Raw genomic sequence first — 17053 nt, 5'->3', positions numbered from 1 at the left:
CTGCTAGTGAAAGTAACGAAAAAGAATTTATCCGAAGTTACGAATTATCCAAAATAACTTATGCTGTATCTAAACAAACGGAACAGAACAAATTAATAATAATAATAAAAACATTTTTATCATAATTATTGTTATCCAAAAGAATAACTGACTAATAATAACTATCTAATAAATTAATAGGTATTTGAATTTCCTTTCAAGTTTGTAAATTCGAAAATTAATATATTCTAAAATTCAAAAAATCTGAATTTCCTTTCAAATTTGGCTGCTAGTGAAAGTAACGAAAAAGAATTTATCCGAAGTTACGAATTATCCAAAATAACTTATGCTGTATCTAAACAAACGGAACAGAACAAATTAATAATAATAATAAAAACATTTTTATCATAATTATTGTTATCCAAAAGAATAACTGACTAATAATAACTATCTAATAAATTAATAGGTATTTGAATTTCCTTTCAAGTTTGTAAATTCGAAAATTAATATATTCTAAAATTCAAAAAATCTGAATTTCCTTTCAAATTTGTAAATTATAAAATGTAATATATTCTAAAATCTGAATTTCCTTTCAAATTTGGCTGTTAGTGAACGTAAGGAATACAAATTTATCCGAAGTTATGAATCATCCGAAATAACTAATGCTGTATCTTAACAAATGGAACGGAACAAATTAATAATAATAATAATAATAATTAAAATATTTTTATTATAATTATTGTTATTCGAAAAAATAACAAACCAATAATAACTAACTAATAAATTAATAGGTATTGGAATTTCCTTCAAATTTGTAAATTCGAAAATTAATTAAATTAAAAAATCGTAATTTCCTTTCAAATTTGGCTGTTAGTTAACGTAACGAATATGAATTTATCCCAAGTTACGAATTATCCAAAATAACTAATGCCCTATCTAAACAAATGAAATAGAACAAATTAATAATAAAACGTTTTTGAATTATTCGAAAGAATAACTAACTAATAAATTATAGGTATTGGAATTTCCTTTCAAATTTGTAAATTCGAAAATTAATAAATTAGAAAATTCAAAAATCAGAATTTCCTTTCAAATTTGTAAATTCGAAAATGAATAAATCAGAAAATCAGAATTTCCTTTCAAATTTGTCTGTTAGTGAATGTAACGAATAAGAATTTATCCAAAGTTACGAATTATCCAAAATAACTTATGCTGTATCTAAACAAACGGAACAGAACAAATTAATAATAATAATAATAATAATAATAATAATAATAATAAAAAAAGTTTTAATTATAATTATTGTTATCCGAAAGAATAACTGACTAATAATAACTAATATCTAATAAATTAATAGGTATTTGAATTTCCTTTCAAGTTTGTAAATTCTAAAATTAATAAATCCTAAAATTAAAAAAATCAGAATTTCCTTCCAAATTTATAAATTCTAAAATTAATAAATTCTAAAATCTGAATTTCCTTTCAAATTTGGCTGTTAGTGAACGTAAGGAATACAAATTTAACCGAAGTTAGGAATCATCCGAAATAACTAATGCTGTATCTTAACAAATGGAACGGAACAAATTAATAATAATAATAATAATAATTAAAATGTTTTTATTATAATTATTGTTATTCGAAAGAATAACAAACCAATAATAACTAACTAATAAATTAATAGGTATTGGAATTTCCTTTTTAAATTTGTAAATTCAAAAATTAATAAATTCAAAAAATCTGAATTTCCTTCAAATTTGTAAATTCGAAAATTGATAAATTCTAAAATCTGAATTTTCTTTCAAATTTGGCTGTTAGTGAAAGTAACGAATAAGAATTTATCCAAATATTACGAATTATCCGAAATAACTAATGCCGCATCTAAAATAAATGGAATTGAACAAATTAATAATAATACTAAATAATAATAATCATAAAATGTTTTTATTATAATTATTGTTATTCAAAAGAATAACTAACTAATAAATTATGGGTATTGGAATTTCCTTTCAAATTTGTCTGTTAGTAAATGAAACAAATTATTAATAATAATAATAAAAAAGTTTTTCTATTGATGCTGGCTGCTGGGGGATCTAGTCTAGCTCTATTTTTGCAGGGGGGGTCTATTGTTGCTGGGAGAGATCTTCTGTTAAGGGAGGGGTCTATTGTTGCTGGTGGGGGACCTACTGTTGCTGGGAGTGGGTCTTATATTGCAGGGCGGACAGTTGCTGCTGTTGAAGGAGGGGTCTATTGACACTGGCTGTGAGGAGATCTGTTGTTGCTGGGGGGGGGGGGGGTTTGTTGTGGGTGGTCCATTGTTAATAATTTTTTAAGTATTGTTGTATAACTCATTTTATACACATTGGCCCGGATTCACATACATCGGCGCATATTTATGCCGGCGTAGCGTATCTAATATATACTACGCCGACGCAGCGCAGCGAGGCAGTATTCACAAAGCACTCGCTCCCACTCGCTCTTAAATCTACGCTGGTTTTCTTCGGCGCAAGCCGGCGTAGGTGGAAGTGGGCGTGAGCCATGCTAATGAGGCGTGACCCCATGCAAATGATGGGTCAAGCGTCATAGAAGTACTTAAAACGAACGGCACATGCGCCGGGACGTGGACGCAACCCAGTGCGCATGCTCAGAATCACGTCGGAACTACTCCCTAAGATACGTCGAATCACTGCCTACGACGTGAACGTAACCTACGCCCAGCCCTATTCACGTACTACGTAAACAAGGTAAAATTCTACGGCTGTGTTCCCTGGTCCATACCTTTGCATGAGTTGCGCCTCATATATGGGAAATAACTTTACGCCGGACGTATGACTTACGTAAACCGCGTATATTATGCGCCGGGCGCAAGTACGTTCGTGAATCGACGTATCTCCCTCATTTGCATATGTGAATAGGAAATCAATGGGAGCGCCACTTGCAGCCAGCGTAAATATGCGCCCACGATACGCCGGCATAGGAAAGTTACGTCGGTCGGATGAAGCCTATTTTCAGGCCTATCTTGGTTTCAGAGTCCGGCGCATAGATACGACGGCGCATATTTACACTTACGCGGCGTATCTCGAGATACGTCGGCGTAAGTGCTCTGTGAATCCGGGCCTGAAAGTTTATGAGGGACTTTGAGACCGTTTTCTATTAAGTGCTACACCATGTTTTACATTTTCTATTGTGCTTTCCTTGCATATTGTGTTAGCTGCTTTTCTATTTATTTATGTTTTCTTTTTTTATTTAATTTTATATGATCCCAGCGCAACAAAATTGTGTCTTTTATATGGTCCATTGTTAAGGGGATCTATTGTTACTGGCTGCAGAGGATCTATTTTCCTTTTTTTTTATCATGACCAAATTCCATACAAATTACTTAGCACCATAAAATGATACTTGGGTTCTGTATTCCCTAAAAAGGGGCGGTACTGGGAGGTGGGTAGGGGGGTGGAACCAAGAGATGGTGCTCAGAGGTGGGTAGGGGGGTGGAACCAAGAGATGGTGCTCTGAGTTGGGTAGGGGGGTGGAACCAAGAGATGGTGCTCAGAGGTGGGTAGGGGGTGGAACCAAGAGATGGTGCTCAGAGGTGGGTACGGGGTGGAACCAATAGATGGTGCTCAGAGGAGGGTAGAGGGTGGAACCAAGAGATGGTGCTCAGGGGTGTGTAGAGGGTGGAACCAAGAGATGGTGCTCAGAGGTGGGTAGGGGAAGGAACCAAGAGATGGTGCTCAGAGGAGAGTAGGGGGCGGAACCAAGAGATGGTGCTCTGAGGTGGGTAGGGGAAGGAACCAAGAGATGGTGCTCTGAGGTGGGTAGGGGAAGGAACCAAGAGACGGTGCTCTGAGGTGGGTAGGGGAAGGAACTAAGAGATGGTGATCAGAGGTGGGTAGGGGTGAAACCAAGAGTTGGTGCTCAGAGCTGGATAGGAGGTGGAACCAAGAGATGGTGCTCAGAGGTGGGTAGGGGGTGAAACCAAGAGTTGGTGCTCAGAGGTGGATAGGAGGTGGAACCAAGAGATGGTGCTCAGAGGTGGGTAGGGGGGTGGAACCAAGAGTTGGTGCTCAGAGGTGGGTAGGGGGTGGAACCAAGAGATGGTCCTTAGAGGTGGGTGGGGGAGGAACCAAGAGATAGTGCTCAGAGGTGGGTAGGGCAGGGGAACCAAGAGATGGTGCTCAGAGGTGGGTAGGAACCAAGGGATGGTGCTCAGAGGTGGGTGGGAGGGTGGAACCAAGGGATGCTGCTCAGAGGTGGGTGGGGGGGCGGAACCAAGGGAGGGTGCTCAGAGGTGGATAGGGGGTGGAACCAAAAGATGGTGCTCAGAGGTGGGTAGGGGTGGAACCAAGGGATGGTGCTCAGAGGTGGGTAGGGGGTGCAACCAAGAGATAATATAATTCTAATAATATATTTGGACCCATGTCCCCCTCCCCCCCCCTTTTTTATGTGTCTATATTTTGGATTGTAGTGATCGTGAGATCTGACCATTGATGGATTGTTGTTGTCGTTTCTTTGCAGTATTTCACCTCTTGCATCCTGCTCAGCCTCCTCGCCTGCTCCGTCTTTCTTCACATCAGCAGCATCGGGAAACTCATCCTCATGCTCCTCATCGACTTTCTCTATGTGATTATTGTGGAGGTCCCCCAGGTGGCGCTGTTTGACAACGCAGACCTGCTGGTGGCAGCCAATCAGATGTAAGTAAAAAAAAAAAAAAAAAGTAGGAATTTGGATGTGATGCGATTTTCCCCGCTCTTTGCATTAGTGATACAATGGCTTTACTGTGGAAATAATAAAGTGCGTCCGATAAATAGAGAGCGAGGAAGGGTTGGATCCTCTGTCAGGATTTTATTGCCGGAAAAAAAACTGACTGAGGGTTCAATGATTCCACAAACTCTTCAGAACAAAAAAATAAATAGCTTTAGATTGATTTCTTTTTACCAATAAAGTATATCTAAAATTAATTAGCCCTTATTAACTCCTTCCTCCCCTTCTCCCCATAGCTATTGCATGCTGATTTTCTTTATGTCTTTAGTTTCTTTTTACCAATAAAATATAACTAGACCTAATTAGCCGCAATAAACTCCTTCTTCCCCTTCTTCCCATAGCAATTGCTTGCTGATTTTTCTTTATGTCTTTCACGTCTTTTGTTTTTACCAATAAAGTATATCTAAAATTAATTAGCCCTTATTAACTCCTTCTTCCCCTTCTCCCCATAGATATTGCATGCTGATGTCTTCATGTCTTTCATTTTTTTTTTTTTTTTTTACCAATAAAGTATAACTAAACCTAATTAGCCCTAATTAACGCCTCCTTCCCCTTCTCCCCATAGCTATTGCTTGCTGAGTTTCTTTACATCTTTCATTTCTTTTTACCAATAAAATATAACTACCGGTAGACCTAATTAGCCGGAGGTGGTTGAGGGAAGGCTCATTGATGGAGGTGGAGAGGGAAGGCTCGTTGATGGAGGTGGGGAGGTAAGGCTCATTGGTGGAGGTGGGGAGGGAAGGCTCATTGGTGGAGGTGGGGAGGGAAGGCTCATTGATGGAGGTGGGGAGGGAAGGCTCATTGATGGAGGTGGGGAGGGAAGGCTCATTGATAGAGGTGGGGAGGGAAGGCTCATTGATGGAGGTGGGGAGGAAAGGCTCATTGATGGAGGTGGAGAGGGAAGGCTCGTTGATTGAGGTGGGGAGGGAAGGCTCATTGATGGAAGTGGGGAGGGAAGGCTCATTGATGGAGGTGGGGAGGGAAGGCTCATTGATGGAGGTGGGGAGGGAAGGCTCATTGGTTAAGGTGGGGAGGGAAGGCTCATTGGTTGAGGTGGGTAGGGAAGGCTCATTGGTTGAGGTGGGGAGGGAAGGCTTATTGATGGAGGTGGGGAGGGAAGACTCATTGATGGATGTGGGGAGGGAAGGATCATTGATGGAGGTGGGGAGGGAAGACTCATTGATGGAGGTGGGGAGGGAAGGCTCATTGATGGAGGTGGAGAGGGAAGGCTCATTGATGGAGGTGGTTGAGGGAAGGCTCATTGATGGAGGTGGAGAGGGAAGGCTCGTTGATGGAGGTGGGGAGGTAAGGCTCATTGGTGGAGATGGGGAGGGAAGGCTCATTGATGGAGGTGGGGAGGGAAGGCTCATTGATGGAGGTGCGGAGGGAAGGCTCATTGATGGAGGTGGGGAGGGAAGGCTCATTGGTTAAGGTGGGTAGGGAAGGCTCATTGGTTGAGGTGGGTAGGGAAGGCTCATTGGTTGAGGTGGGAAGGGAAGGCTCATTGATGGAGGTGGGGAGGGAAGGCTCATTGGTTGAGGTGCGGAGGGAAGGCTCATTGATAGAGGTGGGGAGGGAAGGCTCATTGATGGAGGGGGGAGGGAAGGCTCATTGATGGAGGTGGGGAGGGAAGGCTCGTTGATGGAGGTGGGGAGGGAAGGCTCATTGATGGAGGTGGGGAGGGAAGGCTCGTTGATGGAGGTGGGGAGGGAAGGCTCATTGATGGAGGTGGGGAGGGAAGGCTCATTGATGGAGGTGGGGAGGGAAGGCTCATTGGTTAAGGTGGGGAGGGAAGGCTCATTGGTTGAGGTGGGTAGGGAAGGCTCATTGGTTGAGGTGGGAAGGGAAGGCTTATTGATGGAGGTGGGGAGGGAAGACTCATTGATGGAGGTGGGGAGGGAAGGATCATTGATGGAGGTGGGGAGGGAAGACTCATTGATGGAGGTGGGGAGGGAAGGCTCATTGATGGAGGTGGGGGAGGGAAGACTCATTGATGGAGGTGGGGAGGGAAGGCTCATTTATGGAGGTGGGGAGGGAAGGCTCATTGATGGAGGTGGGGAGGGAAGGCTCATTGGTTGAGGTGGGGAGGGAAGGCTTATTGATGGAGGTGGGGAGGGGAGACTCATTGATGGAGGTGGGGAGGGAAGGATCAATGATGGAGGTGGGAGGGAAGGCTTATTGATGGAGGTGGGAGGGAAGTCTGGCTCTTGTAGTCCAATCCAATAGAAGCGCTACTGGAGCTCAAATGTTGAAAAAGTGAATGCTGGTTCTGATAGAAAAGTTGTCAGAATACTGTACACAGAGCATCCCAGTTTGTTGTGTATGGGGCTGACAAGAGGGGGGTGGTGTGGGGGAAAGTGGGACAGGAGAGAGGCAGTGAAACAATAGGGGGGGACAGTAGGGCAAGAGGGGGGACAGTGGGACACGTAAGGGGCAGTGGGACAGGAGGGGGGTAGTGTGGGGGGAAGTGGGATAGTAGGGGGCAGTGGGACAAGTTGGGGGTCAGTCGGAAAGGAGGGGGCAGTGTGACAGGAAGGGGGCAGCAGGACAGGAGGGGAGCAGTATCTCAGGAGCATGGCAGGGTTACAGGAGGGGGGCAGTGTTACTCACACACACCTTGGGAAGCACCAGTCCCCCCCCCCCCTGCAGCGGCTCCTCCAGATGGTGTCAGTGTAGAGTATCTGGTGCCAGGAGGGGTAGCTGTGTCCCAGGAAGGCAGAAGATCTCTGACAGAGCGGCGCGGGGGGGGGTTCTTCACCCGGACCACCTCCTCTTATTCCTTCTCCTCTACGGGCTCTCCGCCAGCACCCCCTCTCCTTACGGACCTAAGGTACGTGCTTGTGCCCAGCCGTGCCATTCTGCCCACGTAAATGTGCAGGAGGCGGTCCTTAAGCGGTTAAAAAAAAGAAGTATTTAGAAGCTTTAATCAATCTAATGATAACATTTGATATATTGAGAGAATTGATTCTGGTAAATGAAATCTGACACATTTTAAATTCTGAACGGTACTGTGATTGTGCTGTCCTCCCCCCCCTCCCCCCTCTACATTGTAAATCGCAGTGTAAACTGTTGGCACTCTATAAATCCTGTATAATAATAATAATTTCTAGGCCAAACGAAAAAAAGGTGCCAAAAATTCCAAAAAACTGATCCTATAGCACCCTCTAGTGTCCAGATTTCAGAATGATCTGTGGTTACTAATAACTCCTATTTTCTTCTTTTTTTTTTTTTTTTTTTTTTTTTTAGTGAGTCCAGCAGCAACTCAACGGAACCCTGGTAAGAAAATCTGAATTTTTGTTTTAATTTTTTTTGTGATTTACAAAGAAATCTGATGTAGGGTGCAGATGTTACTCATCAGCAGGGCCGCCATCAGGGGGGGTACAGGCAGTACACCTGTAAGGGGCCCGGAGGCCCCCCGGGGCCCTAGATGGCAAACCCCCCTTTTTTTTATTTATTTTTTATAAAAATATATATATTTTTTTTAATATTTTTTTATTTTATTTTTTATTAAAGGGCCAAATTTTTTTTTTTTTAAAGGTCCGGAGGTCCCCAGGGGCAATGGCAAGGGCAATCCCCCTTTTTCTTTTCTTTTTTTATATATATAATTATTATTAATATTAAAGGGCCCAGAGGTCCCCAGGGCCCGGATGGCTACCCCCCTTCTTTTTTTATATATATTTTTCTTTATTTCTTATTTTTTTTGTAAAGGCCCCCCCCCCGCTTCTCAATTTCAGGCGGCAGCAACCCCCCCCGACAGGACCCTCCCCCCCCCTGCGAGCGTCTCCACTCTAATTTAACCCAAGGGTGTTCTATTGGGTTGAGGTCAGGACTCTGTGCAGGTCAGTCAAGTTCCTCCACCCCCAAACTCGCTCATAAACGTCTTTATGGACCTTGCTTTGTGCACTGGTGGGGCAACATCAGCGCCTGACCTCACAAATGCTCTTCTGGAAGAACGATCAAACATTCCCATAGACACCCTCCTAAACCTTGTGGACGGCCTTCCCAGAAGAGTTGAAGGTGTTATAGCTGCAAAGGGCGGGGCCAACTCAATATTGAACCCTCCGAGACTAAGACTGGGATGCAATTAAAGTTCATGTGCGTGTAAAGGCCGGCGTCCCAATACTTTTGGTAATATAGTGTGTGTGTGTGTGTGTGTGTGTGTGTGTATATATATCTGTTCCTGTAATAAATAAATATACAATTTTTTTATTGGTATATGGAGACAATCTTTGTTGCCCTTAAAGTATTTTTTTTATATATATATATATATATATATACAGAAAAATAAATAAATTAATTATTATTGAAGACTCCCTTTATGTCTTCGCAGCACCATCGACAGAGTCGCGCTGAAGATCGCCACGCCGATTATAATCACAGTGTTCGTTCTGGCGCTGTATCTGCACGCTCAGCAGGTGGAGTCTACGGCCCGGCTGGACTTCCTGTGGAAGCTTCAGGTACTTCACTGTGAGACTCCCCCCAAATTGTTCCGCACTGTGAGACTCCGCCAAATTGTTCCAGAGGATTCTGTACAAAGTCGGGGGGAGGGGGAGTGATTAGGACTGAATTGCCACCAGATGGCGTTGGCACGCTGGTTTATATAAAAAAATAGATTTTGTATCAATAAATGATCTATTCGTAAAAACTGAATTTTAGATAAACTTTCTGCAGGAGCCGTGGACGGGGGGGACACGTGTCTCTGATTATAAAACTGGGAAACAAAATGTTTCTATTCTAAGGGACACACGTTGGAAATCTTATCTTATATACAGGGCAGTAGAGCTGCACGATTAATCGCAGAGAGAATCGCAATCTCGATTCTCCCCGCCTGCGATCTCCCCGCGGGATGACCCGCGATTCTTATATGTCACCGCCATTCCACGTAACCAGCGTGGAACGCAAATGCCGTCGACATCGGGACAGACGTGAGCAGCCTGGACTTCTCTCACAGTTCTGTACAACTGTAGTGTGTATCCATGCGCCACCCAATGGTTGCTGGCGGTACTGCTTCTGATCTATAAAAAACAGACCAGTGATATGTCTATATTGTTAAAGACCATATAACACCTATGAAAAAAGCAAAATCAAAGTTTGATTCTGCTTTTTTCAAAGGAGTTATATGGTCTTTAACAATATAGACATATCACTGGTCTGTTTTTTATATATTCGTATTTTTAAATAAATCACAGGTTTATTTATTTGGGGTGGGGGGGTTCTGGCAATCAATTTTTGAGAATCGTGAGAGAATCGTGATCTTTAGTCTAAGCAAAAGAATCGCGATTCTCATTTTGACCAGAATCGTGCAGCTCTGCAGGGCAGTATTTAAGGCAGGGCAAAAGGGGCAGCTGCCGTGGGCCCCATCATTGTCATGGGGCCCAAAGCAGCTGCCTCTTTAGTCCTGTGCTGTGTCCCGATAGCTCAGTGTGAAGTTCTGTTACTAATGCTGCCCAGCTCTGTCCTATTGCTGTGTACAGGTGACTCACCTGCAGACCCTGTGCTTACTGCATTGACATGTAAATAGTGGCAGCATTATAATGTAAATAGCCACGGACCAGCGGCATTGATATGTAAATAGGGGTGGCATTCATATGTATATCATGCCCCCCTGAGGCCATATCTACCTCTGCTGAATGCTGCTCACTGGGCAGGTAAAGGGACATGCTTGAAAGTCCAGCCTATAACTGTGGTCATTATGCCTGATGTATCAGCTTGTCCTGCAAAAGCATGCAAATTGCCTCTTACATTGGTGGCCAGTGAAAAGCCCATTACATTGGTGGTCATCAATGTAAATTCTCCATTACATTGGTGGTCAGTGTAAATCCCCATTACATTGGTGGTCAGTGTAGAATCCACCACTATATATTTGCCAAATATTTCCAGGTGTGCTCTACACATGATTCAGAATTTGCCACATTTTACTGCCTCCTAACTAATCCCACCCCCCACCACTGCCACTGATCCCATCAACCCCCCCCCCCCCTCCCCCTCTCCCAGCATTTCCACTGTTCCAAGGAGTCCTAGGATCCCTAGGAGTTTTCTGTCTATTGATGGATCCTCTCGCCTCCCAAGTCCATGGTGTGCAGTCAGTGAGGAGATAATGTGGTGTAACCTTTAGCAACCAATCAGTGAGCAGTGATGATGTGCACTAGCCTCTTGCAACCAATCATTGAGCAGTAAGGATATGCAGTAACCTCTAGCAACCAACTAGTGAGTGGTAAGGATGTTGAATAACCTCAGGCAACCAATCAATGAGCAGTAATAATGTGCAGTATTCTCTATCAACCAATCAGTGAGTGGTAAGGATGTCCAAAACCTTCTAGCAACCAATCAATGAGCAGTAAAATGTGTAGCAACCAATCAATGAGTGGTAAGGATGTCCAGTAACCTCTAGCAACCAATCAATGAGCAGTAATAATGTGTAGCAACCTCTAGCAACCAATTGGTGAGTGGTAAGGATGTCCAGTAACCTCTAGCAATCAATCAGTGAGCAGTAATAATGTGTAGGAACCTCAAGCAACCAATTAGTGAGTGGTAAGGATGTCCAGTAACCTCTAGCAACCAATCAGTGAGCAGTGATAATGTGCAGTAACCTCTAGCAACCAATCAATAAGCAGTAATAATTTGCAGTAACCTCTAGCAACCAATCAATGAGCAGTATTAATGTGTAGCAACCTCTAGCAACCAATTGGTGAGTGGTAAGGATGTCCAGTAACCTCTAGCAACCAATCAATGAGCAGTAATAATGTGTAGCAACCTCTAGCAACCAATTGGTGAGTGGTAAGGATGTCCAGTAACCTCTAGCAATCAATCAGTGAGCAGTAATAATGTGTAGGAACCTCAAGCAACCAATTAGTGAGTGGTAAGGATGTCCAGTAACCTCTAGCAACCAATCAGTGAGCAGTAATAATGTGCAGTAACCTCTAGCAACCAATCAATGAGCAGTAATAATGTGCAGTAACCTCTAGCAACCAGTGTGATGAAAATGGAAAGTCTATTTAATGGAATAATGAAGCCCCATTCCATCCGCCATTAAGGACATTGAAGGATCTAGAGCAGGGGTCTCAACCTAGCTGTTGCGAAACTACAAGTCCCATGAGGCATTGCAAAGCTGACAGTTTGCAAGCATGACTCCCTCAGGCAGAAGCATGATGGGACTTGTAGTTTCGCAACAGCTGGAGGGCCGCCAGTTTGAGACCCCCTGATTTAGACCAACTATAAAGACACAATTGTTCCTGTAGGGAATGATTGTGTTTTCAGGTCACACAATAACTTATTTCACCAGCAGGTGGCGATGCTGAGATAATTTGTAGCTGTAAGTCTTATAGAAAGGGAAAATCGGACCCCTTAGGAGAGGGGGGCCCTCTGCGCTCCTACATGGACAGATCGGGGGCTAATATTTATCTGCTTGTGCCGCCGTCTGGCGTTGAGTTCGGTAAAGACCTCCTCCGGGTCGGCTGTACTCCATAGAATGTATCTGATGTCTTCATGTTCTTCTCCTCTCACCACGGCGGTGTCCACCTTCTTCTTGTAGGCCACGGAGGAGAAGGAGGAGATGGAGGAGCTCCAGGCCTACAACCGGCGCCTCCTCCACAATATTCTTCCCAAGGACGTGGCCGCCCACTTCCTGGCGCGGGAGAGGCGCAACGATGAGCTCTATTACCAGTCGTGTGAGTGCGTCGCCGTCATGTTCGCCTCCATCAGCAACTTCTCCGAGTTCTACGTGGAACTGGAAGCCAACAACGAGGGGGTGGAGTGTCTGCGGCTCCTCAACGAGATCATCGCCGACTTCGACGAGGTGAGACCGGGGAGCGGCGCTCTTCTCTCCGCCAATGAAGGGTTGGGATTATCGACCATGTGAATGATGGTGGGAGGAGTTCTTCCAAGTGGGCGGAGATTATTCCCGGGTCAGTTGGGTGGTGGGACGATCCATAAAACACATTTCCAGTTTTTTATGTAGTTAAAATCAATGGGATCCCCCAACGACCCCGATACAATATGGCGGACATCATAGCGTGACGACACGCGTTGGGGCTCCGTAGTTCTGCAGACGGTGTCACTGCCCTGCCTTCTGTCTGGGCTGCGGAACATCACAACATTGGAGACCCCCAACGTGGGTTCTCTCTAGCTCGGGGGTCACCAAACATTTCTGTATGAGGGTCACAGTGTACCCCTTATGTCAGGGTCTCCATCAGAGTCCTCCTTACCTCGGGTTCCCCATCAGAGCCCCCCCCTTACACCAGGTTCCCATCAGAGTCCACCTTACATCAGGGTCCCCATCAAAGTGCAACCTTAAATTACAGCCCCTTCTTACATCAGGGTCCTAATTAGAGCCCTCCCTTACATCAAGTTCCCCATCAGAGTCCCCCCTTACATTAGGTTTTCCATCAGAGTCCCCCCTTAAATCAGGTTTCCCATCAGAGTCCCCCCCTTACATCAGGTTTCCCATTAGAATCCCCCCTTACATCAGGTTTCCCATCAGAGTCCCCCCCTTACATCAGGTTCCCCATCAGAGCCCCCCCCCCCTCCATCAGTTTCCTCATCAGAGCCCCCCTTCCATCAGGTTCCCCATCAAAGTCCCCTATAACATTAGGGTCCGGACCAAAATCCCCCTTCCATCAAGTTCTCCATCAGAGTCCCCCTTTCCATCAGGGTCCCCACCAGAATCCTGCCATACGTCAGGGTCTTTATCAGAGTCCTCCTTACCTCAGGTTCCCCATCAGATTCTTTATCAGATTCCCCCCTTACATCAGATTCTCCATCACAGTCCTCCTTACATCAGGGTCCCCATTAAAGTCTCCCCTTAAATCCGAGTCCCCCCCTTACATCAGGTTCCTCATCAGAGCCCCCCTTCCATCAGGTTCCCCATCAAAGTCCCCCATTACATCAGGGACCCCACCAGAACCCCCACTTACATCAGGGTCCCAATCGGAGTCCCCTGTTATTTCTGGGTATCCATCAGAGTCCTCCCTACCTCAGGTTCCTTATCAGATTCCCCCCTTACATGAGGTTCCCCGTTACATCAGGGTCCCGACCAGAATCCGGTACATCAGGTTCCTCATCAGAGCCTCTCCTTCCATCAAGTTCCCCATCAGAGTCTCCCTTTACATCAGGGTCCCCACCAGAATCCCCCCTTACGTCAGAGTCTTTATCAGAGTCCTCCTTACATCAGATTCCCCATCAAAGTCCTCCTTATGTCGAAGATCCCAATCAGAGTTCCCTTTGACATCAGGGTCCCCATTATATTGCCCCCTTAAATCAAAGTCCTCCCTTACATCAGGTTCCTCATCAAAGTCACCCATTACATCAGGGACCCCACCAGAACCCCCACTTACATCTGGCTATCCATCAGAGTCCTCCCTACCTCAGGTTCCTTATCAGATTCTGCCTTACATCAAGTTCCCTATCAGAGTCCCCCATTACATCAGGGACCCCACCAGAACCCCCACTTACATCTGGGTCCCAATCAGAGTCCTCCCCTACATCAGGTTCCTCATCAAAGTCCCCCATTACATCAGGCACCCCACCAGAACCCCCACTTACATCTGGGTCCCAATCAGAGTCCCCCGTTACATCTGGGTATCCATCATATTGCCCCCTTAAATCAGAGTCCCCCCTTACATCAGTGCCCCCCATCCCCCTTAGATGGATGGATTAGGAGATACTGACAACGCTCACCGCCAGTCTTATAGGGACAGAATGAAGGGATTGGGGGGGATACGTGAAATCCGATCATACAGATAACCCCAAATCTTCCGATGACCCCCCCACATTGACAGATCATCAGCGAGGACGAGTTCCGGCAGCTGGAGAAGATCAAGACGATCGGCAGCACCTACATGGCGGCTTCGGGACTCAACGACACGACTTACGACAAGGTGGGGAAGTCGCACATCAAGGCGCTCGCCGATTTCGCAATGAGGCTGATGGATCAGATGAAATACATCAACGAACATTCGTTCAACAACTTCCAGATGAAGATCGGTAAGTGCCCCTCCCCCCCATCGCAAAACTTTCATGATTATCCGATGCGAGCCCCAGGAACCAATCAGATGTGAGCGAGCTGAAGTCAGACCGATGGAAAATGAGTTCTGGTTGCTGGGGGGTTGGGGGAGGGGGGATTTCCGCACTCTGACCTTTGACCTACTGTAGGTTCTTCTAAACGAATGATTTATAATGACCTCAGTCCTGGTCCTGGGGGGGGGAGGACTGACAGAGCATGCTGGGGGTTGTAGTTCTGCACACGATCCGTACAATCTGTATTTATAGGATTACATTTTATTCTCTCGTGTGTGACAGGGCTGAACATTGGACCCGTGGTCGCCGGGGTGATCGGGGCCAGGAAGCCGCAGTACGATATTTGGGGGAACACAGTGAATGTGGCGAGTCGCATGGACAGCACCGGGGTGCCGGAGAGGATCCAGGTGAGACGGTTATGGCATCTCTTATGGTATTCAACAACGGCAAATAAAATATTACATATATACCATCTGCAGCCAGTAGGTGACAAACTCTGTGCAAAAGCAGGAGGTTCCTGGAGCTCTACAGACTTGGTGCCCCATGTGAGGCACGTCACCCTTCGGAATTTATTGCTATAAGAGCTATGATTTACAGCAGTGGTCTTCGAACTTATCCTCTACCCCTCGCCTTCTTGTCCTCCATCCCTCTCCTTCTTGTCCTCCACCCCTCTCCTTCTTGTCCTCCACCCTCTCCTTCTTGTCCTCCACCCCTCTCCTTCTTATCCTCCATCAGTCCCTTTCTTGTCCTCCATCCCTCTTCTTCTTGTCCTCCACCCCTCTCCTTCTTGTCCTCCACCCCTCTCCTTGTTATCCTCCATTCTTCTTCTTCTTGTCCTCCATCCCTCTCCTTCTTATCCTCCATCCCTCTCCTTCTTATCCTCCATCCCACTCCTTCTTGTCCTTCACCCCTCTCCTTCATGTCCTCCACCCCTCTCCTTGTTATCCTCCATTCTTCTCCTTCTTGTCCTCCACCCCTCTCCTTATTTTCCTCCATCCCACTCCTTCTTGTCCTCCATCCCTCTCCTTCTTATCCTCCATCAGGGCCGAGACAAGGGGTGGACTGCTGCCCCTGGCGCAATGGTTTATTGCAGGGATGAGGGGGGCACCCTAACCCTAAGGGAAAGGGGGGGAGCAGTTTGGCATCTTTGCCCTGGGCTCTTGTCCCGGCACTGTCCTCCACCCCTCTCCTTCTTATTCTCCATCCCTCTCCTTCTTTAACTTTACCATCTCTATGTTTTTTCCTTTTTAGATATATATTTTTCTTCTTATTTGCCTTTATAGATGTACCCAGACATTTCGCTTGCTATAGGGTTATCCTAGGCGATACTCAGTTCATAGATATCCTGTACAATGTGTCGTTTAAAATTAAAAACATCCCAATTATTTGCCCCTTCTGTATGTAAATATCTTGAAAACTTTATTGAAATAAAGAGTTCTTTGACAATAAAGTTTCTTTTGTTTGGTTTCAGGTGACGGCGGACCTCCAGCAGGTCCTGGCGGCCAACAATTACTCGCTGGAATGCCGAGGGGTGGTGAAGGTGAAAGGAAAAGGAGAGATGACCACGTACTTCCTAAATCACGGCCCCTCTAGACCGAGTTAGCGAAACCCCCTCCCCCGAGAGAGACGCTTTTTACCGCAAGCACTGAAAAAAACAACCCCCATTGACTTGACAGGGGGAGGGTCCTCACCCTAAAAAAGGGGCGACTGACCAAAGATTCCCAGAAAGTGAACGCCTGGCTACGGAGCGGCGGCGCCACTTTGGGAGGACCAGAGAATAAATGTTATTTATTGACCCGACTCAATGATTTCCTCTATGAAGGAATGAAGGAATGTATTACGGTACCAGATCGCCGCCCGCGGGTCTCCGCGTTCAGAACCGCGCCAAGACTTTACCGCAAAGCCGTCCCTCCATCGGGGGGAATTTTTAATCTTCCAGTGTAAGAGATTTGTAAAGACTTTTGGTTAAAAAAAAGACAACCTTACAATTTGTACCGTTTTTCTGGGTAACGTTTTCACTTAGGGGCGAATATCGATTCCCAACCCCCTCTCTGCCCCCTCAGCTGCCCTGGAGTATTGATGGGCGCCCCATCTCCGCCCTGTCGTCTGGGTAATACATAGGAGCGGATATCGATCCCTCCACCCACCCACCCTCCGAGAGAGCGCCACGCTTCGGTGGCACCCTCAGCTTCCCCGGAGACTCCTTGGCCGTCCTCTCAGCCCTGTCATCTGGGTAACACATAGGAGCGGATATAGATCCCCACCCACCCTCCGAGAGAGTGCCACGCTTCAGTGGCACCCT

At 45.7% G+C, this 17053-nt stretch overlaps 1 protein-coding gene across 1 annotated transcript in view; it reads left to right on the top strand.

The window, feature by feature from the left end:
* The window catches only part of ADCY5 (adenylate cyclase 5), a 169587-nt gene extending 152861 nt beyond the window's left edge, over positions 1-16726 (top strand). Inside the window, exons 15-21 of the mRNA XM_040358311.1 lie at positions 4492-4667; positions 7984-8013; positions 9068-9194; positions 12269-12532; positions 14514-14718; positions 15034-15158; positions 16223-16726. Coding sequence (XP_040214245.1) covers positions 4492-4667; positions 7984-8013; positions 9068-9194; positions 12269-12532; positions 14514-14718; positions 15034-15158; positions 16223-16354 — 1059 coding nt within the window. The 3' untranslated portion in view covers positions 16355-16726. The remainder of the gene's footprint in view (positions 1-4491; positions 4668-7983; positions 8014-9067; positions 9195-12268; positions 12533-14513; positions 14719-15033; positions 15159-16222) is intronic.
* Positions 16727-17053: the final 327 nt, after the last annotated feature.

The sequence above is a fragment of the Rana temporaria genome, chromosome 6 (assembly GCF_905171775.1).
Source record: "Rana temporaria chromosome 6, aRanTem1.1, whole genome shotgun sequence".
NCBI classification, from domain to species: domain Eukaryota; kingdom Metazoa; phylum Chordata; class Amphibia; order Anura; family Ranidae; genus Rana; species Rana temporaria.
This window is presented reverse-complemented; position numbering and strand designations above follow the sequence as displayed.